Source organism: Bidens hawaiensis, unplaced genomic scaffold (assembly GCF_021521415.1).
Source record: "Bidens hawaiensis isolate Kalapana, Puna unplaced genomic scaffold, B.hawaiensis_p1.1 tig00011860_1, whole genome shotgun sequence".
NCBI classification, from domain to species: Eukaryota; Viridiplantae; Streptophyta; class Magnoliopsida; order Asterales; family Asteraceae; genus Bidens; species Bidens hawaiensis.
The window spans coordinates 536,828-562,155 of record NW_027491945.1 but is presented as its reverse complement, the minus strand read 5'-3'; the positions used below and the strand labels follow the sequence as shown (position 1 = coordinate 562,155).

The following is a 25,328-nucleotide window of genomic DNA, read 5'->3' as shown; positions in this document are numbered from 1 at the left end:
GAGTGTGCGGGGATCTACATTTCTTCATCGAGGGGTCAGGTGTCAATCTCGGTAGCAGGAGTAACTCTTTTTGGGTTCTTACATAACACGCTACAAGCCTATACAAAACACCTTTTGGTTAATCTTGGGAGGGGTGTACATATCATTAACTATATTTAGATAAATCAAGTGTGTTAATCAGTAAATAAAACTTAATGAAAAAAAGTACAAGTACCTAAAAACTTTACCATTCACAATGGATTGTTATCTTCTGCATTTTAAAATTTTGGAGTATTTCACTTATTTGCTTCTTTATAGAATTTCCATTTCCAATTTCATCTCTAAAATTTAAAAATGGAGCTACAATAATCTCCATATATGAAGATTCCAATATTCACCTCTCTAAAATTTAAGATAATGCCTCATGCATTTCGATTTGTATCTCAAGCATTTTGGTTTGTACCTCAAACATGAAGAATGAGACGGAAGGATTTTAAATGTAAAGAGATTATGAAGATAAAAGAAGCATTCAACAATAAGCATTCTGAATTTGGACAACAAACATCAAGATTGCGAGATTGCACATGTTCATCCATCAATTTGGTAATTCGGTGTAATAGCGAAATCTCGCTCACTCAATACGTGCTCAATACAGTTGACAATATTTTGGAGCATTTCATGTTATAAGTTTTCAACTAACAAATCTCAATCTTGGTCAAAGTCGTCATATACGACTAAAAAACACAAGTATTTTTTTTAAAAAAAAAAGACAGCAAATGTTCAAATATAATGCACACAAAAGTATGACCAAAAAAACTTAGTAAATACATGTTTGAAGTATAAAAGCAAAAGTAAAATCAGCCTGTCAAAATGTAGATGCTCATTGGCACCTTCAAGGATAACATCTAAAATCTTTCTCTGAGTTGATATATTAAGAACCACAATGGATAATATACCAACGATTTCTCACCCACAAAAAAATGTATCCTTGCAAAGATAAAACAAAAACGAGCATCTTCACTCTTATGATCTAAATAAACTTATCTAACCTCGATGTTTTTTTAAGACTCGGTGAGCGGAAACTTTCTAATCGAATGTCAGAAGACGCATGCAGATCGTTCAAAAACGGGTCACCTTTTTCTGACTTGATGATCTCTAGAATGACTCCAAGAACCTCGGCTGCAAGACCTGCTTCCACAAGCTGCCCTTCTTCCTCCCCGCCCTCGTATATCATACGAGAAACTTGTTTGAAAGGGATGGCATTTTCTATAAGTATTCTTGCAAACATACGACCCAGAAACTCGGCTGCTCTTGGTGCATCATTCACAGCGTCCTCCAATGTTGATAAAACGGATTCAAATCTGGATAATGTAATAAAAACAAAAGCCAGTGTTATATATGAACTCATTTCAACCGTTACCGAGCCTGTTCGTTTTGCCAGGCTTATAATAAGTAATAATTGAAAACTTAGCATTACTTACCCTCTAACAAGAGATTCTTGAGTCAGATTAATGTTTTCTTGGGATTTAGTAAGATTGATGAGAAGCTTAGTAAGTGAGTCCTGGTCCATGTCTTTCCTCTCGAATGAATCAGTAACCCAAATGGATATCATCGTTGGATAAAACCCGGGTGCGTTAAGTTCTTTAATGCATAAAGCAACTTCCTTTTCGTCTCTTGCACTAAAAACAATATAAACATATATATTCAAACCAATCAAAATATCAAGAATATTATTATGCACGAGAAAAAATTCATCATGTAACTGTTTACCTGTAAAACTCTTTGATTGCTTGAATGGACATCTCATGTAAACGATCTTCAGACAAAGCCGGCTTATCTGAAGACTCACTTTGTGGAGGAGTAGACACCCGAGTATGTTCAGGTTGTGATGGTGGAACTCGGTCATAAACGGGTCGAGGAGAAGTCCTTTCAAGTATGTTTCTTGAAGCCATATCATCACGTGGACCGTAACCACCATAACCGTTATTAGGACCAGCAACACTTTGCATAGAAGGCTGACCCCTAACCGACATCCCCTTGGCTAACCCACCTTGTGGCCCGAGGGTTATAGTCTCATCACCCATGGGTCTCACTGGAACCGACAAAGTCCTATTCTCAAACGCATCAAATCTTAAATCTTGATTACCAAAACCACGACTCTGTTGCGGTAATCCACGATATCCACCACCCATTTGAGGGTTTGAAGGTAAAACACCTGCTGACCCTCTTGGGCCAAAGTCCATGGGCTGACCTCCTCTCCTAAGTGACGAATTAGAGTTAGGCCCACGAGATAGTCTGCTAGATTGGGCCTGACGCTCTTGATGAGCATCCCGATGAACCTCTTCAATCTTTTTTGGGCCTTCGACCTTCCTTCTTTGCTGCCACTTATTCTTTCTAAGGTCAATCGAGTCTTTTAACATGAATCGCACTCGTGAAGAAAGTGTCATATTATTTGATAGCTTAAGCATCATGTCAAAATATGCATCCATGTGCTCTTTCGCTTTCATGTGATCAATCATCTCCCCAATTGTACTCATCAATTTGCACAAGGCCTCGATGTTTTCCTCATCAGGCGTAGTGTTCTGATTAAACCCTAACAGTTTCTTTATGCACTCATGCATGATTCTTTCGGTCAACATTCTCTTCTTGTATAACTCACCAATAAGTCTAATATTACCCAGCATACGTCTTCGGGCCTTGACCCGTTTCTCTTCACGTTCCTCTTCACTCTGCTTAATCTCGCCTTCTTCTTCTGTTCGGTTTGCTTCTTCTTCCTCTCTCTCCCCTCTTTCAAACTCCTCTTGACATTTATTTAATAATAATCTCTTAAAAGTAATCTTCTCATTATCTTCACCAAAACCGGGTAACTCAACAGCCAAACGAGAGCAAAAGTTGGCATACATCTCAACAAAAGTCGGTTCCATTAAAGCCTTGTCAAATATTTGACCAATCACACCCGACAGAGTATCTGCATTGTCGATATTAACTTGTTTGACTTGCTCAAATAGTTTTTCAAAGTTTTGTGGGGTCAACTTGTTTAAAATACTTTTCAATTTCCGTTGTTTTGCTTGCTCCTCGTCGGTTACTTTCCCAATTTCATACTTCTTCTCAGCTTTATGCATCATTGGGGTGTGAGGAGATGGCATTAAACCCTTTTGATAACCAGTGCGTTGCCACCTATCAGAATCTGAATTATTACGTTGCATCTGTGGGCCAGGGGACTGACCAGGTGGTTGACCACGTGGGGTCCTCAACACACCATGGTTCCCTCTTGCCGGGTAGCCCATGTTCGGTTCCCATCCTGGACCCATGGGTCCTCCTGACCCTTTACTCCATCTGTCATCAAGTCCGACATTACTCGGGCGCCGGTCGAGCCGTGAGCCCGCCCCTGACCTATCACCGCCACCTCTGCCCGGACTCGGGTATGGCTCACGGGTCATACTACCACCTGTTGCTACAAACACTTCGGCTACATCATTTGTAATCTCGAAACCTTCCGGAAGATCAGGGCCGTGGTCAGAGAATTTCAGTAGGAAGTCTCTGGAATACTTTTTAGTCATTCCGTCATTGTCATCCTCACTGTGATGTTTCTGTTTCAAACCCGTTCCAACTTTGGGAATAGAAATGTCTGCAGCGTCCTCCCAATCTTCTGGCTCAGTCTTGGTGGGCCCGCGTGACAAAACGGTGTCTTTTTCAGAAGTAGCATTACCAGATGAGTTCGGGTTTTCAACAGTTTCAGTAGCAGATAAACTTTCTTTCTTTTCTTCGGGGCGTTTATAAGCATTATAAAGGTCAGAAGTTGTCCCACGCGCATCAGCATTTTTCAAGATTTCTTTAATTTTCTTTTTCCCTTTAGCTCCGGTATTACCCTTGGGTTTACCACTATAAGATGGAGAACTCAAGCCTGTAGCTTCTACTTCCACAGTCAAAGATGAAGTCTCTGGAACAGAAACCGTAATAGATTCTCTACTGTTGACTTGGTCAACCTCAGGCTCGCTTACTTGATTGTCTTTCTTATCGTCAACCAAAGATCCCATATTTAATGTAGTTTCAGCACTAGAAGCATCAACATGAATAATACTTGCAGTTACATCTGAGACTCTGCTATTTTGATTTTGGTCAACAGATTCTTTAACATGTTCTTTTGACTCTACATGAGATTCTTCAACTTCAGGCTTAAAGTCAGCGCCTTTTTCGTTGTTATCACATTTTGAGGATAAGTCAGAAACACGTGAAGGCTCTTCAACTTTATTGCTAGTTTCTGATACGTCCTTGCTAATTTCCGAGGATAAAGACGACAACTGTGATGTTTCTTGAACTCCACTGCCATTTGAAACAGAGGTTGTTTGCCTGCCAATCTGTTAACAACAAACAGCGCAAATCCAAATCAAAGATCGTAAAATAACCATACCAATAGTACAAAAAACAAAAGGATAATAAATACCTTATCCGCTTTATTGGGCTGTTTCTGTTCCTCTTTAAAAGAGCCAGACTTATTAACTGTTGCTTGTTTTGGAACTTCCACCTCAACAGCAGAAGTGTTGGTCAAATTCTCAGACTGTGGTAAAGAGCTTCCAGCAACCGTCTCTGAATCTTTATGAGGTTGGCCTTCACCGCCTGCTCTTTGAGTTTTGTCCGCTGAGTCAACAACCTTTTCTGCATGTGAACTAATTGCCGGTTGTTTAATCGTTACCTGTTTGGAAGCCTGTGAATACCAAGAGCATATCAAGCATCCCTTCTAGAGTGACTGTACCTAATACATACATGTGCATGTGTGTGCGTGTGCGCGCATGCGCGCGTGCGTATATAGGAACGATTCTAGGCAAAAGATAGTATTTTGAGAGAACAAAAATTAATCTTTCATTTTTTCAGGCCTAAAAATTTTAAGATACAAGAAAATGGTTAAAAAGCAAAAAAAATTCAAAAACAAAAAAAGAACAAATTTCCTTTATTTAGAAAACCTATACTTGTGCAAATCATGTATAGGTTATACAACTAACACATGTGTAGATAGCCATTTAAAAATAAAAATATCTATACTATATAAACAAATTAGTTCAATGGTCTTTTATGTACGTAAAAAACGCATTTGTATGTAACAAGTAAAAACTTTAGAAGATATGAATCATTGATAAAAAAAAATTAAACCCGTTAGGTTAGTACTTTTTGTTCACGCAATAATTTAGCTTTCTATAATAAACCCCACCATAAACATACTCATACACACCATAGGGTTGGGTTATGCTAAAATGAAAATTTTACCTAAAACGTGTAGAAAGAAAATTAACACATGGCATCTTTAATTTTAAGCATGATGTTAATTTCCTTTTTACACTTTTTAGGCAAATAAACTCTAATTTAGCGTAACCCAAACCTATATACATAAACGCATATATCTATCTATATGTGCGCGTGCCTCTGTGTGTGTGGGGTGAGGGGGTAGGTGGGAAGCTAACCTGAGGATAGAACCTTGGTGGCTGAGAACCAGGAGTTGAATGCGAACTAGTCAAAGGATTAGAACCAGGTGGCGGTGTAAAAAGGGCACTAGCATTGTAAGAATTAGGATAAAAGTTAATGGGATGACCAGCAGGAGGAATCGCCTGAGACTGAGCATTCTGTGGCCTTTGACCCGAAGACCCACCACCATTCGGATACCCATCCGTCTTCTTACCGAGACGCAGCTCCTCATGAGTGTCTGGGTGAATTATCTTCACCGTCCTCCGTGCACCACCATAATTAACATTACCCATGGGCTGTTGCTGGTACTGTGGCCCTAACCCCATTCCCCCCATGTTCCCGAGCTGAGGACCTGAGAAAGTCAAACCTTGACTTTGATGAATAATTCCTTGATGCTGCATACCAGGTACAAACACCTGTGGCGGCACTTGTGGCGGGGGATTACCAACTGGTAAACGCATGGGGAGTGGGACCGTATTAGCGGCTATATTTTGGGCTTGAAGTGGCGGATTTGGGACGCCAAATGGAATGTGAATTGGAGATTGATGAAATGGCATTTGCATAGAAACACCAGTCGGGATAGCAGGCATAGGAGGCCCAGTAGGTTTCTGAACATGAGCTGAAACGGGCCCGGGAGGTGTAGAAAGCACGTCTTTTTTCTCTTTTGAAACAGGACGGGCCTCAACGGGCTGATCAACAGGCCCAGGATCTTTCCTTGGTAAATGTTGGTTTGGAACAACTGGATTTTGACGAGCCTGAGCTTGAGCCTGAGCCTGAGCCTGGGCCCGTTTCTGCTCATCCAAATTTGGTGGGGCGGAGCTCGTTCGAGCTGGTACCTATAAAAGCATAAGCTTATAAATACATTATAAATCTTAATTCAAATAAGTATTATTTCCACATAGTAACAAATATATACCTGCATTAAAGCACCGGGACTAATTGACCCAAACTGAAGCGGAAACGACTTAGACGCATCAGCCGGACCTAATAAGCAAAAGCATCATAAGACAACTTCTCACCTTAAACTAATCTTAAAAACTAATTTCTAATTCTGAAAATAACAAACTCGGTACCCTTAACAGGAGTAGAAGGACCCGTGGTGCCAGAACCATGAGCAACCGCATTGCTCTGTGGAGCCTTCGGCAGACCCGGTGTGCTTTTATTAACCGGTGCATCAACCGGCTTTACAGCACCTACTGATGCATCAGGCGTTCCTACAATAATTATACACAATACAAAATTTAACAAAAACGTAAAACAAAAAAACTATTCAAATCATGTTGCATATTGCAAACATGAAACATACCTCTTAACGGCGGTTGTACATGCGCCCCATTCGGTTGACCCCGCCCTGCAGCCGCACTCGCATTCGGGTTATTCAGGTTAGGACCCGGACCGGTGGCAGTTACTCTAGTCTGTGCTCCAGGTGCATTACTAACCACTTTCTTGTAACTAAAAAAATCCCAAACAAAACAAAAAAAAATTAAAAATCAAAACAAAGCCTGATTCAAATTCCACATAACCAACAAACCCTAAATTTATTTCACCTTTTATTGGAATAAAACGCAGACGACGGAGGACCCGCGTTACCGCCACTGCTGCCGCCTCTCCCGCCACCGCCATACGAGTTCCTGGGCGAATTCGGGTTACCAGATCGACCGGGTCTTCTTGATTGATTGACGGACATATATCCAATTCAAATCACACCACTATTCTATTGTTTAATTAATAATAATAGTAATCAAAAACCTAACAGTTACGTCACTCGGATCTCAAAGAACGAATACCCTGAAAAGAATTAACAGTAATTCGACAATTATAATCATAACATTACAAGAAACTATAAAAAGCATGCAAATTTGTGGTTAATTACTTACCAGATGTACGGATAGATAATTAGGGTTTAGTGATTTGTTGTAACAATAATCGGAAAGTGTAACGCCGGTGAAAGATGGGTTTTTTAAGAGATCGAAAGAGTCCGGCCGAATGGGTCGGTAGACGGTAGAGCATTCGAAGAAGCAAGAACCCTTCGAATAATAAGTGATGTCTTTCTAAGGGGAGACCTAGCACCAGTAGTATCATAGGATACATGTTCAAGGGTAAGAAGGTAATTTTGTAGTTATAGGGGTAAGGCGGTAATTTTATTGTGTTGTGTGAACGTTATGATATGTCGGGTCGTTTTTTTTTTTTTTTAAATTAATTGTGTTGGACGTTACGTTATGTGGGAACCGGAGAAGTGTGAGAATGGGGAATAAATGTTGGTTGATTATGGAAGTGGCCTTGAGGTGTAATAAAATGAGAAACAAACACGAGGTATAGGGGATCTTACTAGTAGCATTGAATACATGTCTTGAGGGTAGGATAGTAAATTTCATACTTGTCGAGGGTAAGATGATAATTTTTTGTGTTGTGTGAACGTTGTGGTATGTCGGGTCTTTTTTTTTTTTTTTGAATTAATTATGTTGGACGTTACGTAGTTCAGGAACTGTAAGAAGTGTTAGAATGGGAAAGAAAGTTATGTTGATTCTTGGCATGGACATGGAGTGTAGTAAAGTGAGGAAACAACACGAGTATATAAGGGTAAGACATGTGAAACACACTGATATTAAAAATTAAGGAAATATGTTTTAAATCCTTTATATATTTTTTATATTGGTGATTAAATTTCTGTCATACTTACTCTAGTTGTATGTTGGTTTTTCTTATAGTCAATTATAATTTTATCGCCTCATGGTCCTTGTTAATCGTTGATACTATTGTTGATGCTTTTGTTCGGCTTTGATTTTAGCCAAGTCGACACTTAGATATTGAGGTAAATTGTTTCATGTTGATTAGTTTATATTTTACACCAATTGATTAGTTTACCTGAAACATCTAGTATCTATTATAGCATATGCATCTAGCTAAAGTGTTCTAACTTTGTAATTTGTTTTTTATATATGAAGGTATTTTGTTAGAGGCGATAAATTATATTTTATTTTTCTTGTTTGAAGCATTTACTTGTGTCATATTTGAAACTTGAATGCCTGTGTGTACTTATTATTATTTTTATGTAAATGTGTATGTTAGTATAAATAATGGCATACCGCACTAACCACTCGATATGAACCTAAACTCATCATCCAAACCAACATTCAGACAAACATCAAATACTTATTTGGACTTGCATCTGAACAAAACTCGCCTCCTTATCTGGATTTGGGACGAATCTCAAATGGCCATTAGAATAAATTGTTAGGTATTGTCGTATGTAGACCCTAAGTATTCGATCAGGTGTCAAAGAAAAAAATACTAAAGCAAACTAACGTTGTCTATGGAGTAAAGTTCACACCTAACTCATAAGTTGTGGAAAGCTTCTTAACTTCACTTCATAGACTTCTTAATAGTTCTTCAAAAGTACACTTCACGTCTAACTCAGACATGTGAGAAGCTTATAAACATCTTAGGGCTTAGTCTTCTCCAATTGCACAATGAACTTGTACAACCTACTAAATTTTAGGTTTGTTGTAGACTTTTTATCTATTATGTCACAGCCCTAGACCCTATACCCCGGGAGGGGAGCTGTGAACATCTAGTGGTGTTAGGACTTTTTATTATTAAAATATTTAGTAGCGGAAAATTCATAAAGACCGTAGTTACGAAAAATTATCAGAGTGTAAAAACACCATGATTCTTATTTCATAAACTAAGAATAAAATTTATTTTTATACAAACATAAGTTTTATAGGGTTAACCCTAATTTACAAAAAAAAAATCTTTATTCTGGTAACAAGCCACTTATTTAAGCTGAAAGCTCACAGACATCATTCCTATGTCTCTAACAAGTCACCTGGAACATATTTAAAAATATTTGATCAGCAAGAAATACTGGTGAGTACATTCATTTGTAAATGACACATTTTACAGTTACATCATTAAGATGTTTTTACATCTGCTTGCTTACAAATTACCGAAAAGTACTTGTCACTCGAACGTATCTACGACTGTGGTCACATTACTTGTTGACTAACACTTGTCCAATAAGTAGCGTATAATAGCCTATTAGGCAAGCCTTGTATACAAAACCCCACATACCAGTAGTAATCATCCCGTAAGTTTACAGAGACTTAATCATTATAATGTAATTAAAATCATTTAAAAATATTTTGAAAACATACAGACTGTCTACCATGAGTTTTATAAGTTTAAACATTATCATGGCAGCATTGGAAAACCAGTTGTCTCATGTAAATGTGATGTCACACCCTGAAAATCTTAACTTAAGCAGCGGAAGATTTGACTAAGTCATTTCGGGTGGTAACAGATGCCGTTTCAGCCAATCACATTCAAGTATACATATGAAATCATAAGTTGGACTTTATTTAACCAACAACGTTTTTACACGTGTTCAAATACACAACTTTTATTCAAATTACAAGTCCAACTAGACAAAAGTCAATATTTTCCCCATTCAAACACACGTCATCGTTTTTCCGTCACACTCCACGAAGCTCCAAATTATCATTTACCTTAAAAGTATATTAAAATTTTTGTCAACACGTAATATAATAGCTCTCGGTTTTGTCCAAATTATCCAAATTATCATTTACCTTAAATGTTGGTGAGTTCTCATTTAAAAACCATAATATAATAGCTCTCGGCTTTTATATTAATTATTTCTTCATTTTTATTAATGAGAATATCATTAATAACTTTAAATCTTGCATTTTATATCTTAAACAAATCTATTAGTTGTAAACGAGCTAAGAGTACAATACATGTATAACTATCAAATGAATAACACGAAACATATCAAACTCGAAATATTCCACCTTCATAACCAGTATATCTGGCTAAATGAGAGGCGTCACCCCGATAGATCTATCAATATTTCTATGCCCTAGACCAAGGTTAACGATTTCCACATTCAAGTGACTCATCTCATTTAATACGTTTTGTAAAATAAACTACATCAATTAAATATACTTTTCCCCCAAAACAGTTATATATAAAACGTTATAAAAATAAGGGGATTATGAGAAACTCACTGTTTTCATTAGATGATCGGTTTTGTCCAAAATCACTCGTGTCCTGTTATGTAGTACACAATTAATAATCCATTCATATTTTAAGTTATTTGCTCAACTTAAAATATTTCACACATTTTATTTCTTAAAAATGTCATCTTTTGTTTGTGTGTTTATTTTAGTTTTGTGTTTATTTTAGTTTTAACGACACATTGGCGATTCCGTTCAAGTCTAACCCTATATGATCACTCAAGCACTCAAGGTTCAATCTTAATAACTTATTCTAATTTGCAACTAGCACATTATAAATGTATATATATGTACACATATATTCATCTTAGCAAGTAACACACTTAACAAATAATATATTATATTAATTTTACTATTAGTTAATAATAATAAGTTTTATAAACTTATACTTTAGTTGTTGGAACACACACACACACATATATATATGGTTGTTTTTACCGGTTTAGTCGGTTATGGTTAGTTTTACCGGTTTCGCATTTAACGGCGAACCGGTTAACTTTTTCTTATGAAAATTAAGTTTTTAAATTTTGAACACACTTTTTAATGGAAAATATATATGTTTTATAGGTTCTGTTATAAAAATATGTTATTTCTTATTTTAGTTATTATTTTTACAAAAATGGTTATTTTAATGTTTTTGTGTCAGTTTCCGCGACACCAACCGACTAGGATCAAGTTTTTACCAACTTGTCCTTATATACATTACCCAAATAGTGTATATTTATTTTTAGGCTTTTGGGGCTGTTTTAAAACAGTTCCAATAATCGTGTCGGTTCGCATTAAAAGTTTTAACTTTTCGACTGTTTAAACTACCAACAAGCAAACTAAGTCAACAAAATATACCAATCACTTTAGGCATCAAATATATGTATTTCTAACTTATAAACACTAAAAGTTTTCATATTTGAACACATAACATAAAAATGTAAGTTTATCAATTTACAAATTGTCATACTCAAAAAGCTTCTTTCCTAAAGGTGTAGTATTTATTTTACCATCATCATTTTATTAATCGTGTAACATGCATGTCATTATTAACCTATGTATTTAACTTATCATGATCAATTTATCTTAGAAGTTTTTAAGTTTCTAGCAATAACAGTTTCTATTTCTAGCATATCAACCTAACATTATTATTATTTTTATTTTTTCATGATTTCAATCAAAGGTAGAAGAGCCATTTCAATAACACCTAAAATTCACATAATGCATGTTGGGTTCTAACATGGATCTAATCAACATTATTCATCAAAGTATAATAATGAAATTATTTATTCATTATAACCACACTATGCTCAAATAAAACATTTCTAGCATGAACCTAATATCAAATCAAAACCAAGTATGCAAATATATTAACCCAAACTTGAGCATTAAAACTCATAATGTGAAGGCTAGTATCTATGCAAGAGCACATACATACATTTCTCTATAAACTAAACCCACTTCATTATCTTACAATCATAAAAAAAATACATATATAAGTTTGTCATATAACTCAAGAGCTCACTGTGACATGCATGTATATTTATAAAAATCAAATCCCATAAAACATTAAACAAACATAAGCCATGCTCATGCATGTATGTATGTGGGTGTGGGTTCGGTACCCACCACACACACATTCAAACTCACAGTTCGCATGCACACACTCAACTACATTCCTTATATTTTATTTTAAATGAAATACTGACTATTTGTGTGTGATACCAAGTAGCTAAATCAACAATACTTTGGTAGTAATTTTTACCTTAAGTTTTTGGGGTCACTATTACATAAATAGGCATTTGCCATGAATTTTTGCTACGGAAAAAATCGGTCACAATTTTTGCTACGAATTAGCTACGGTTTAGCTAGGGACAAATTTTGCTACAATGTTGCTATGAATATTCCGTAGCAAAAAAACATTCGTAGCAAAATCCGTAGCAAACTTGGGAAAATAAGCATTTTAATAATGGCTTCATAAAATCGGTAGCAAACTCCGTAGCAAACTTGAGACAATACGTATCATAAACATAATTTCTAGAAATTGGTAGCAAAATCCGTAACAAAATGAGTAGTGAAAAAAAAATTAAACCTAATTTTCCAAAATCCGAAGCAAGTTCGTTGCAAAATAATAGAGAGCTTTATAAACATGATTTTTGCAAACTTGTTTTGAATTTGGTTTATTTTTAAAGATCTTAAGATACCATATTAAACACATAGGGTTGGAAATTTTCAAAATATGTATCACACACATACAAAGGAATACACAAATTTTATTTTTTAAATTAGATACAATATATCTAAATAACTATAACTTATTAACTATAACTACATATAATATATCAAGATTTATCTATACATATAATTTGAATTTAAAAAAAAAAGATTATTATATATATTCAAATTTAAATTAACGTACAAGATGATCTATATTATTATATTGTTTCTTTATTGTGTTAATTTCTATTTGAATTGCCTAATGTCCATACGTACAATTGTATCACAATTATATATACATATATAATTCACATCCGACATATACACAATTATATATGCATAGGTAATTCACACCCAAGATATACAATTGTAATTGTATGCCATCTTCACAAAAAAAATCGTACAATCTTGGATTAAAATTCAGAGCCATCAAATTGAGATTGCAGTTATTCATAAAGAATCAATATATCTAGGTTCTTTGTTCTCTGTTTCAGTTTTTTGTTTATTTGATCTTTATTGGTTTGATTTATTACTTTGTTCAAGTTTATTTTACAAAGTTTGCCGGTTGTTTGATCATTGTTTTCTTTTTTCGTTCCCTTACTCATTATTACCTCTCGTAACCCGAGTTACAAATTTCGTCTCATTCGCCATTTTTATTGTGCATGTTGTCATTGTGAATTATGCTAATGATGCTTGAATAAATGCAACTTATGATCGTAAGCAAATTGGTTTTTACAATGACTATAGGTTTATTCATGTGGATAGGTGTGTTTGCGGTTTGGTTTAAAATCGTCAAATCGTCCAAACTGCTTATCGGTTCGGTTTTGCGATATGTTTTTTTTAATACTTTCGGTCGGTCGGTTTTAAACGGTTTGAAACTGAGGGAAATGTTTGGTTTACCGTTTATGGTTTATACAAAAAAATCGGTCGTATAAAACCGGGCTAGACCATAAGCTTTATATACAAACACACACACACAAGTAATGTGCACATTAAGACGATAGATTTTAATAGTGTTACAACTTGTAACGCATAAGGTACATATTTAAGTAGCGGTAAAATTGTCCTTTACACATATATTACTCATATTCATTTGATTTATATAAAATTAATTACATGTATGGTACCCCAAACTTAGTCCAATTTAGTTGATTTAACAAATACTTACAACTTTAGTCCCTCGTTTTCACCCACTTTTTAATCAACTTATTGTTATTATTTTTTTTTGGCTTTCTTTTGCATTTTTTACAAAAATATGATTAAAGAAATCCGAACATACATATTTAAACAGACTTATGTTATTTGACGTTTCAATATAAACTTTTCCCGAAGCCATTGGGCAGATACCTGACTAGTATATATGTGGACTAGTATATGTGTGTGTGTATAAACAAATAGAATTATTATTTTGTGCCAACAATAACTATTTGTCAACACATTGCGGTTTTTTGGGTCCATATAATTCTTGAATTAAAACTTTGATTTGTGTATAGATTTATTAATTACACGTGCTTTATAGCGAGTTTAAAATATATTTTTAAATTGTGATAAGTATATAAGTTTATTTTTGCAGGCCACTAAAGTTCTTGCAAATTTGATTGTAATAGTTGAGAAATTTTGATCAAGGGAAAAGTTCAAGCATATCCGATAATCATCAAACTTCGGGTATTACTGTCTATTTTTTGTGCTAAATATGATTGCTTTTTGTTACAAATCTGGTTACTTGTTGGTTGCTAAGTAGAATTTTGTAATTAATTTGAATTTTAGGTCTGACATTGACTTTATTGGTCATGGAGTGGTTCACTGATCGAACATGGATGTATAAAAGAACCAATAGTGACAGATCTTCTAACTTAGAGTACTATAACAACTTGAACAAGTGGTTAGACTTTGTCTATTCTAATGAAAATGTTGTGGATTGAAGGGTGACTAAGTGTTGTAAGATAGTACTTGACATCAAATGTCATTGTTTAAGATGTCAAAACGGCATCTATATAGATAGAGAAACTGTTCAAAAACACTTGCTTACGAAGGGTTTCATGCCTCTCTACTACACATGGTGTGAACATGGTGAAACTTCAACCCACAATGTAGGACAGTCGTCTACCAGTAAGGAAGTTGTCGGTGATGGTAATGATGGTTGTAGACAGATGGTGCTAGATAGTATGTATTCGTCTGGTTTTGATCCAACAACACACTCAAATATAGATTCAAATACTTTTGAAGGGGAAGTACCAAATTCAGAAGCAAAGGAATTATATGACATGTTACAAGCTGTTGATGAGCCTTTGTGGGAGGGGGCAAATTGTTCAAAGTTACAATCCATCACAAGTTTTTTGAATTGGAAATCACTTTACAATGTATCTGCTACAAGTTACAACCACAATGTTTCCATGGTTAAAGCATTGTTGCCTAAGGGGAATAAACTACCCGAAAACTTTTATGATACAAAGAAAAGTTTAGAAAAGCTTTGTCTTCCTAATGAAAGGATTGACGTATGCAAAAATCACTGCATGCTATTTTATAATGAAGACATGGAATTGACACAATGTAAATGGTGCGGGGCATCTCGTTACAAGACCGGGAAAAACAAGGCACCTCATTTGGTGATGACATATATGCCGATTGGTCCTAGACTTAAGAAGTTGTATATGACTATGAAGACCGCAAAAGATATGACCTGGCACCATGATCACAAAAAAAAGGATGGTGTCATGGCACATCCAAGTGATAGTAAGGCTTGGAAGCATTTTGACTCACAGAATCCTGACTTTGCGAATGAGATCCGTAATGTTCGTCTCGGTTTATGTACCGATGGCTTTAACCCAGGTAACACGAACTCTAGCCCTTACTCATTATGGCCTGTCTTTCTTACAATCTATAACTTACCTCCATGGATGTGTATGAGAGACTCATTTATTAAACTGTGTTTGGTTATTCCTGGGCGAAAGAGCCCGAGTCAAAACTTAGACGTGTTTCTAAGGCCGCTGATAGGAGTTTAAAGAATTGTATGAGGATGGTATTGAAGTTTATGACGCTTATCGTAAAGAAAATTTCACTATGAAAGCTATCCTTCTATGGACAGTTAGTGACTACCCTGCATATGCAATGTTATCTGGCTGGAGCACGCATGGTCACTTCGCTTGTCCACACTGTATGGGAGACACAGAAGCTTTTCGGTTGCATGCCGGACGCAAAGCAAGTTGGTTTGACTGTCACCGGAGATTTTTAGCTCAATCACACCCTTTTCGAAGAGATAAAATGGATTTCGGGCTAATAAATCTATACCAACATCATTTGGACCTCTGGTTGAGTTAGATGGTTGGAAAATGTATTAACAAGCATGTGAACTTCCAAGTGTCTACGAGGGTGTAACGTATGACCCAAAGAAGAAACTTCCAGAATTTGGTAAAACCCATAATTGGGTAAGAGAAGCATTTTTTGGGAGCTTGAGTATTGGCCCATGCTATTAATTCAACATAACCTTGATGTAATGCACATTGAGAAAAATGTTTTTAAGAATCTATTGCAAACAATCATGGATACTGAAAAAAACAAAAGATAATATCAAGGCAAGGGTGGATTTAAAAGAAATTTGCAATCGACCATCATTGCATACTTGGGAGGGGGACAATAATAAACACAAGAAACCGAAAGCATCAAATACTTTAACAAAAGATCAAGTGAACGAAGTATGTAAATGGTTGAAAACAGTAAAGTTCCCTGACGGATATGCTTCAAATATTGGAAGTTGTGTAAACGTTAAACAAGGTACTTTTTACAGCTTTAAAAGTCATGACGGTCATGTGTTTATGCAACGACTATTCCCTATCATATTAAGAGGCATGCTAACAAAAAAAATATTTGAACCGATAATAGAGTTGTGCACATTCTTTCGTGTAATATGTTCAAAGGTTTTACATGTCGAGGATTTAGAAAAATTGGGAAAAAGTATTGTCATAACCATTTGTAAGTTAGAAAAAATATTCCCACCTGGTTTCTTTGACTCAATGGAACACCTCGTTATACATTTGACCAATGAAGCACTTCTTGGTGGTCCTGTGCAGTTCAAATGGATGTATCCGTATGAGAGGTAGCCATTTTAACTAAAATAAATTAATCTTTAGATTTACGAAATTTTATATAATTAATTGTTTACATTATTTTTACTTCAACTTTTAGGAAGTTGGGGAGACTGAAAAGAACGATTCAAAACAAGGCAAGGGTCGAAGGTTCTATTGTTGAGTCATATCTCATAGATGAACTTTGTAACTTTTGCACGTTGTACTTTGAGCCGACAATTAAGACACGATGGAATCGTGAGCCTCGCAATTTTGCCCCTGATATACCATGTTCTTTGAGTGCTGATTCCCGATTGAGTATATTCAAACACCCATCTCGAAGATTATTTGAGAAGGCTAGAAAAAACATTGTTCTTACTAATAAAGACAAACACCAGGCACACACTTATATATTGCTTAACTGTCAAGAGCTTAATGAAACCATATTGTTATACGATGAACATCTAAGAGCTTCGTTCCCAAACTCTGATCAAGCAACACTCAATAAAAATAAAGAACGTTCATTTGCTAAGTGGTTGCAAGAACATGTAAGCATAAGACTAAAACTATTTGATATCCTACCATAGTAGTTAACAGATTTATATCACTCCATGCATGCTAATATAATTTTTTATGAATGTAGGTTATGAATTGCCCTGGAAAAGAACACTTGAGAGATATAGCACAAGGGCCTCTCACTTATGTTCAATCACACAAGGGCTATTTGGTTAATGGTTACAAGTTTCACACGCAAACATCTTATAATGGGCGGGTTACCCAGAATTCTGGTGTGTGCATGAAAGGGGCTTCTTATGATGAAAATGAAAGTGACTACTATGGGTTATTGGATGAAATCCTAGAGGTGGAGTATCACAGTAAGCTAGGAAGTTGTGTTGTTGTTTTGTTCAAATGTACATAGTTTGATCCTGTGAAGGGGGTAAGGGTGGACCCAAAGACTAATATGGTTGATGTTAAACCCAAAGCAGTAGGATGTGTTGACGATCCGTTTATCCTAGCGTCACAAGCACAAAAAGTGTATTATACACCATATCCGTCAAAGGAAAAAGGATTAAAAGATTTGTGGGCTGTTGTTAAGACGCGCCAATGGGAGTTTATGCACTAGCCGAAGATGCTAGTGAAGTAGGTGATGAGGATAATGAAGACGAATAGCATGTACAAGGAAATATAATAGTGAAATAGTATGTACATCAACTGATGATTTGCTCTCTATCAATCATATACAAGGAAATATAATAGAAGAAGTTGAAGATATAAGTGATGATGATCATGAAGTTATAAATGATGATTGTGAACAAGTCGTGTTTGAAGACACTGTTTTAGATGATGATGACACAGAAGAATTTGAAGATGAAAATTAGTTGGCTTATTGTTGAAATCGCATATATAAGGTATAATACAATGGTTAATGGTTTTTACTAATTTTTATTTGTAAAGGTTCTTGTGAATAATTATAATATTATCACTAACAATAATAATACTAATAATAATAGATGTGTTTATGTTGCAGAAATATGGCTCACGACTCAACATTAGGCGCAATGATTAAAGGGACACAGAAAATATGAACAAGATAAAGTGAGAAGTATTTAACGCTTTATAAAATGATCAAGATATGGGTATATATTGGTATAAAAACTGGATTTGAATATTTATTATGTTATTTTTTGATATTTTGGATGTTTATTGTGCTACATTTGGATAGCTTGGATCTTTATTAGTTTATATTTTACATTATGTTGCATTTAATGTTTTAAAACTAAACCGATCATAAAACCCACTGTCATACTGGTTAAAACGTAAAACAATTAAAATGGAATATTTTGTATTAGTTTGAGCTTATGTTTGGAACAATAATAATAAACATTTAAGATGAACCTCAAAACGAATTATTTTGTGTCCTTTAAAGGCTCTATGGATTCTAATATATATTTTATGTTAAATAAATTATTTTGATTTAAAACATTAAAGATTAGATGAATATTTTGATTCAAAAAGATAACCATCAAACAGGATAAGATATGGATTGTTCAGGTGGTGGTGACTGCCCACAAAAAATATTTGACCGCCAAAACTAATCTTGAAAACCCGCTCAAATTGAGTTTATCCTTAAGTCCCCGCTCATTTATTCTCTAAATATATTTCTATGTTCCATAGGGATATTAGAGATATGTTTCTATTAAATAGATTATCTTCATCCAAATATATTTAAGATCTTTTTATATGTATACATAAGATGATAGACGCTATTTTAGTTTTAGTAACTCTTTCAAGATCTTGATATTTTTTGTAGGTATGATGTTGTATCCTTGTATTTTTATCAAATTTAATTAATTGTATTTTTTCAGCTTCATATTTTTGTGATGATTGAACTTTGTAAAAAATTCCATGTTTGAGTGTTTATATATTTGGTATCTTTGGATACATATATATGTTGATCGTTTAGATGTTTGTATATTATTGAATATATGCTAATTTTTAACCTATAGCTGACATATGTTTTAATTATATTTGTATGTAGGGTGTATACATCATGAATAGTAGTAAATCTAATCCTGGTAGTGGTGGTGCTCGTAATGGTCTTCATGGTGGAAAGACTAAACAAGTTGCACGGAGACGTAGTGATCGTGGCATTGAGTCTCAGGAGCCTAATCCCAGTAGAGGTGCACATGATAAACCTACTGTTTGGAGCCATGGGCCGTATGTGATGATACGGCCTGCTAGAGGTCCTGGAGTCGCATTGCGTAGAGCTGGAAACGGCAGTCGTAGCCGTGTGTATGGTGGTGATCCGATGACTAATTAGCTGGGTCGTCAGATACCACCACGACAATATGAGACGTGTCAAAGGATATCCTTGATGACAGTGATGATGATTTCAATGTGGATTTTGATGACGGTGATGATGCTGGTGGTGATGGTGGTGACGGAGACGGTAGAGAGTTGATAGAACGCCAAGGAAAAAGGTATGCTTTATATTTAAAATTTTTAAGTTATGCTTTTTATTCATCTTATACATAAGAGTTCTTGTGGGTATTAATACTTTTGTTTTGTTGTAAGAATTGTGACACGGAATGCATTAGGAGGTGGTAGAGGTCAAGGTGGAGGTGGTGGTCGAGGTAACGGTCACAGTAATATAAGCCTATAATCTTATGCTTATTTGTTTAATGTAAATTTTATATCTATATTTAAGAATAATATAAATTTGATTTGTATTCTTATTTATGGGGTGTTTGGGATTCCTTATTTTGTTCTCCTTATGACTTTTTAACTTTTTAAAAAGTTAAATGATGCTTGGGAGTCCTTATGGTGTAAATGGAGAAGTTGGATAAGTAACAACTTTGTAACTTATGACTTTTCCATAAGTCATAAGGAGGCCAAAATAAGGAATCCTAAACACCCCCTTATAATATGAATTCCAAAGTATAGCTGTTGTGAGTATTATTAAACCAATTAATAATTACTTTTGTGTGAAAAATAGTTATTGCCATATGCTTTTATTATATTGCTACCTCACCAGTAGCATAAATTAGAATAGAATTACTATTAGTTCTCATACTTTTATATAATTTTTGTCATAAATCTTAAATATAATTTGTAAGTTTAAAATGAGCTGGTAAGACAATTTGGATAACAACTCAAAACTATAAGCTTTTATACATGTATGAGTAGGGTTAATTGATGAGTAATTTTATTTTAATTGTTTAAGTTGAGAAAAAGTACTTTTTTTTTAATTCTATTTGTTGAACTAAAAATTAATCATTAAGAATGTTCAAATAAATGAGTACTTTATTGTTTATTAACAAAAAATGAGTACTTTATCGTTTCGAGCTATATTTTCAAAGCTCGAGCTCGGCTCGTGAGTAGATTTTCAAGCTTGGGTTCGGCTCGTTTATTATTTATCAATTATTTTTTATATAATTATAATTATTTTTATATACTTTTTTCTATTATAATTTTATGTATAAAATAATGTATATTATTAAGTTATTTTTATTTATTTTTCATAAGATTATATATTAATTAATAATTATTAAATATATATTTTAAAAAATTATATAAATGACAGGCTCGTTTAGGCTTGCGAGCCGGCTCGAGCTCAATAAGTGAAGCTCGGGCTCGGGCTCGATTAAGCTCGACTCGATTAAGCTTTTTAACGAGCCGATCTCGAGTAGCTCGGCTCGTTTGCACCCCTAGATATAAGTTACAAAAAAGCTACCATATATGCCAGATTGGTTTTTGAATTCTTATTTTGTTTGAAATAATTTATTACAGATTGTTTATTCATAAAACAAATAGAAAATAATAATAATAATAATAATAATAATAATAATAATCCATGGACTTCATGAATGTAAATATTATCTAATTACCGGATGTTAATTAGTATTAAAGGGGTGAATTCTTTTAGTAAGGCCTTTAACTAGTTCATAAGTTAGTTTTACATTTCATTTAATTTTAACAGACTTGTTTTTTTAGAAATTATGGCACGCAGTTCAGCAGGAGATGGTGGTCAAGGTAGCGAGCAAGTTAACAGTCATGGTAGTACAGACTATAGTGGACAACCAACTATAGATGCATGTCAGCCTCTTCATGAACCTACAGATGACGAGGATGAGCCGGTTGCTATAGGCCGGGGACCGGTTGTCCCACCTCCGATACCTACACCTGAAAATCGTATTTGGATTTGGGTTGAAAATGACGAGTAAGTGTGAGACATATGTGTGTGTGTATATATTGATATTCTCTTTTTTAGGTGGCTAGAAAAGTATTATTATTGTTGATTGTGGTACATTGTTTCCATTTTCTAGATTTAATATTCAAAACCCGGTTTCCCGAATTATTGGTAGCATTTTGAAGTTGATGTGGTCGGGCGGATGGCAAGGATGGAAAGATGTCCCTATCCTTCATCGTGAACGCATGTTTGAGCGTTTTCAGGTGTGCCTATGACACATTTGTAGGACCGGCCCTAATGTATTGTAAGGTAAGGCCATGGCTTTAGGCCCCATTTTTTTTTATAAAATATATGCCATTTATATAAAAATATAATTTTGATTACATTGATAAACAAGCCCGCCTTAGTTTGCTGGTAAAGTCACACTCTTGTAATCTTTTTAACCAAGGATCAGCCCCCTTTGGTTTTGTTTATTCAGTTTTGATATTGCCTGTAGGATGAAAACAGCTCGCCATATCAACCAATATGTTGTAGTGTTTCAAATATATTTTATATTTCTCGTAATGAAGAATAACTCAATATTTATTGAAAAAAAACTTTTCATTTTTATAAATCTGTATATTGTAGTTTTCAATTAGTTAAACGTCAAAACTGTTTTAAGTTTAGATGATCAAAATTCAACAGTATATAAAATGGGAACTTATTCATTATTTGAATGGTAACTATTTTGATTATGTTTCTATATTTAACTTATTTATCATTTGATTGTGAAGCAGAAGAAATAAGAATTTGTCAAGTATGAGCAATATATTTTTCGAAAAAAGGCATCGGATTTTTTATTCGCTTTAGGTCACCAAAACTGTTGGACCGACTATTTGCATTTGTGTATATTATAATAATGCATATAACTTAATAAAGAGTATACACATTAATGATCAGTGGTTTTCTCTTTTTAGAAATACTACCAGTGGGAAGCTGAGGAAAAAGACTCAATTCACTCTTGCTGGGAGAGGTGCATTAAGGGAAAGTTTTCTAATTTGTTGGGTAAGGCTCGGAAATTTGCTAAGACCTGTGCGCTTCAAAAGGGTATAAAAGTTGGGAAAGATTGGAATGTCACTATTCCGTTTAAGCCACAATGGATTAGTCAAGATTCTTGGAAATAACTAATTAAGGTTTGGAATACCAGCTCATGGCAAGACAAGTCTTCTCAAAACAGCAAAAAACAGAGAGAAGGCAATAGGTGGTAGACATATTGTTGGCTCAAACAGCTTTGTTACGGTTAGAAAAGAGATGGTAAGAAATGCTAATTATAAATCTTTAATATTAGGTATGTTCACGATCTGTTAGTAACGGTTTTTAAACATCAAAAACTAAAATTGAATTGTTACTAACAGTTTGGTTTAACATGTTATAATTCGAAATATATACACACACATGCTTATTTAATACATCACCAATAGTGTATTCTTACTAACTTATAAAAACTTACTTCGTAGGACAACACATTGAAGCAGTGTGCTAAGTTTGGTGACAAACACATGCAAAGAAAGGGTCAAGACCCCTGGATAAGTTACCAGTTCATAGCGAGTTGGTAGATGTGGATTTAGAAGAAGCTGATGACGTGGAAGATATTATTCAAGAGAAAAATGTAGATTGGGTTGACCCAAGGGCTGGTGAAGCTTATGTAAGTCTCATTATTCTGTAAATGCATGTTTTAACTGCTTGATTTTTATAAAATTAATGAACTAATTTTAATGTTCTCATTGTAGGAATTATATAACAAACTGGTTGTAAAGAAGTATGGAGAAGACACTAGCTTACATCCAGAATTTGATATGGAATTATGGTCAAGCATTGCAGGGGAAAAGAAAAAGCGTCAGCTATACGGGACTAGCAATGTCACCGACCCGTATGTTGTGTTGACAGGTGCACCATCAATGCCGAGTACCGGTAATTCCTTTCCATCGGGCAGAAACAATAAGGTTTGTATTCTCTATTACAATACATAGATTTTGTTTTCTTCTCTCTAATTAGGAGCATGCACCGAGTACAATCCGAAACTGGACCAATTACACATGTGTTGGTCCAGGTTTTGAAACACATTTTATGGGACGAGTACATGGGTTTCACTAGGTTGTTAAAAACTTTACACCGTGATGAACTGTTTTGTTTGCAGTTTATATTGGAAATCGGACGTAAAATCGGGACACAACAGAGGATTATATAACTTATATTAGTTTTAATATTAAACAAAATTGCTTACTTACAAACTAGTACATTTTTATGTACAAGAAGCTTTTTTTTTATTTTGTATGAAACATTGAACGCTTATGTGTTCTTAAGAGTGATCAATGGATTTAATGCAATTACAGGAGGCAAAAGTTGGAGGAAAAAATAGCTGAGTTAGAAAGGAAAAAAATAGCGGAGCTAGGACGAGGAAAAATAGAAAAGCAGGATATGTTGGAGAAAATTGAAGAAAATGCAAGATTGTTTGCTGAAATGAATGAGAAACTTCAGCTATTGTCACAAAATTAGCTACAAAACATTCCACCAAGTTAAGATATGGAAATTTCAGTTTTTATTGTGTTACTTTTTGGATGATTTAGATTGTTCTTGTAGTACATTTGGATATTTTATGTTATTTGGTTTGGATAATTAACTTTGTTTTGATGTTTTATAAATTTTGAATATAATGCTTACATGACAAAAGTAGAAAAAAAAATAAAAACAGGAAAACTTTTAGAAAAATACACAAAATGTATAGCTAAATATGTAACCAAAATCGTACATAATCTGTAGCGAAATTTGCGAATTTTTGTAGCTACATTTGTAGCAAAAAACATTTAAAATTTGTAGCTAAATTCATAGCAAAAATCATAGCAAATCTTTAGATGAAATTCATAGCTAAAGTTGTAGCTGAAACTTGATAGCAAACTCCGTAACTAAAAATCCGTAGCAAAATTACGCAGTTATAAATTCGTAGCAAAAATTCCGTACCTAACAATTCATAGCTAAAAATGCGTAGCCCAATAATTTTGTAGCAAAATCCGTGGCTAATGTAGCTAAAATAGCGACCTCTCTTTTGGTAGCTAAAATCATAGCAAACATCGGATTCCGTAGCAAAAATCCATAGCAAATGAGTTAGCTACGGGACTTGTACCTACGGACCTAATCCGTAGCAAGTCTGTAGCTAACACCCAGTTAGCTACGGATTTGCTACGAATTTGGCCGTAACAAATACTTGTTTTTGTTGTAGTGGTGAAGCAAAGGAAAGAAGATGAAGAATATATTTGCTAGTGGCTCTCTAGAGTGCTCCTAATCCTCCTTGTTTACTCCTATAAAGTTTTAAACCTCCATACTTGAGTTTTTCTTTAACAAAGTGTTGACAAAATCAAGTTGGAAGTATAATGGTGATGATGGAAATCGATATATAGAGGGAGAGAAGGAAGGTAGAGTGGTGAAGTGTTTGTGTAGGTTTGAAAGGTGGAGAAAGATGGCAGTGATTTGTGTGATGTGGATTTTGCATAATTCCAACAATATACTTTAGATCTTGTAATGATTATATGGAGATTTCATGTAAAACCATGGGACAAAATGGGTGGATATACGATTTAGGTGGAAAAAGTGAAGTGTTTTTGGGCAAAATGTGGGTTTTAAATAAAGTCTTTAGTTTAAAGTTTAACGGTTGTCAAACTTTAACTATCTAAACGAATTCCGTTCCTAATAATTGTTATCAGACTTTATTCGATTTTAGATTCCTGACGCAACGAGCCTAAGAACAAAATTTTTGGTGATATTGGGTTTCGGGTCCATACAGTGTCTGCTACCGGCTCTTAACTGCAAACTTTCTATCTTTCGCGCAACGAAAAATTCTAAAAATAAGTTTATCACTCATGTCTACTA

General features: G+C 34.6%; 2 protein-coding genes across 2 annotated transcripts; one reads left to right on the top strand and one right to left on the bottom strand.

The window, feature by feature from the left end:
• Positions 1 to 962: 962 nt before the first annotated feature.
• LOC143539301 (eukaryotic translation initiation factor 4G-like) lies at positions 963 to 7,226 on the bottom strand. Its single transcript, XM_077032649.1, has 9 exons — positions 6,984 to 7,226; positions 6,743 to 6,888; positions 6,510 to 6,650; positions 6,353 to 6,420; positions 5,436 to 6,272; positions 4,424 to 4,684; positions 1,750 to 4,337; positions 1,461 to 1,658; positions 963 to 1,340 (listed from the first exon to the last, which is right to left on the bottom strand). Exons 1-9 carry the CDS (start codon positions 7,121 to 7,123, stop codon positions 1,010 to 1,012), a joined length of 4,710 nt encoding a protein of 1,569 aa, XP_076888764.1. The 5' UTR covers positions 7,124 to 7,226; the 3' UTR covers positions 963 to 1,009.
• Positions 7,227 to 21,109: 13,883 nt separating this feature from the next.
• LOC143539293 (uncharacterized) lies at positions 21,110 to 22,641 on the top strand. The gene is made up of 3 exons (XM_077032642.1): positions 21,110 to 21,455; positions 21,562 to 21,688; positions 22,382 to 22,641. The coding sequence occupies exons 1-3, from the start codon at positions 21,235 to 21,237 to the stop codon at positions 22,586 to 22,588; spliced, it is 555 nt and encodes a 184-aa protein (XP_076888757.1). The 5' UTR covers positions 21,110 to 21,234; the 3' UTR covers positions 22,589 to 22,641.
• Positions 22,642 to 25,328: the final 2,687 nt, after the last annotated feature.

Bases quoted from the DNA above. Each gene is read 5' to 3' on its own strand.
- LOC143539301 (XM_077032649.1), bottom strand. From the start codon at position 7,123: ATGTCCGTCAATCAATCAAGAAGACCCGGTCGATCTGGTAACCCGAAT. The intron at 6,651-6,742 runs GTATGTTTCATG...TAATTATTGTAG, and splicing joins TGTACAACCGCCGTTAAGAG to GAACGCCTGATGCATCAGTA. The intron at 1,341-1,460 runs GTAAGTAATGCT...TACATTATCCAG, and splicing joins CAAGAATCTCTTGTTAGAGG to ATTTGAATCCGTTTTATCAA.
- LOC143539293 (XM_077032642.1), top strand. From the start codon at position 21,235: ATGGCACGCAGTTCAGCAGGAGATGGTGGTCAAGGTAGCGAGCAAGTT. The intron at 21,456-21,561 runs GTAAGTGTGAGA...TCCATTTTCTAG, and splicing joins ATTTGGGTTGAAAATGACGA to ATTTAATATTCAAAACCCGG. The intron at 21,689-22,381 runs GTGTGCCTATGA...TTCTCTTTTTAG, and splicing joins GCATGTTTGAGCGTTTTCAG to AAATACTACCAGTGGGAAGC.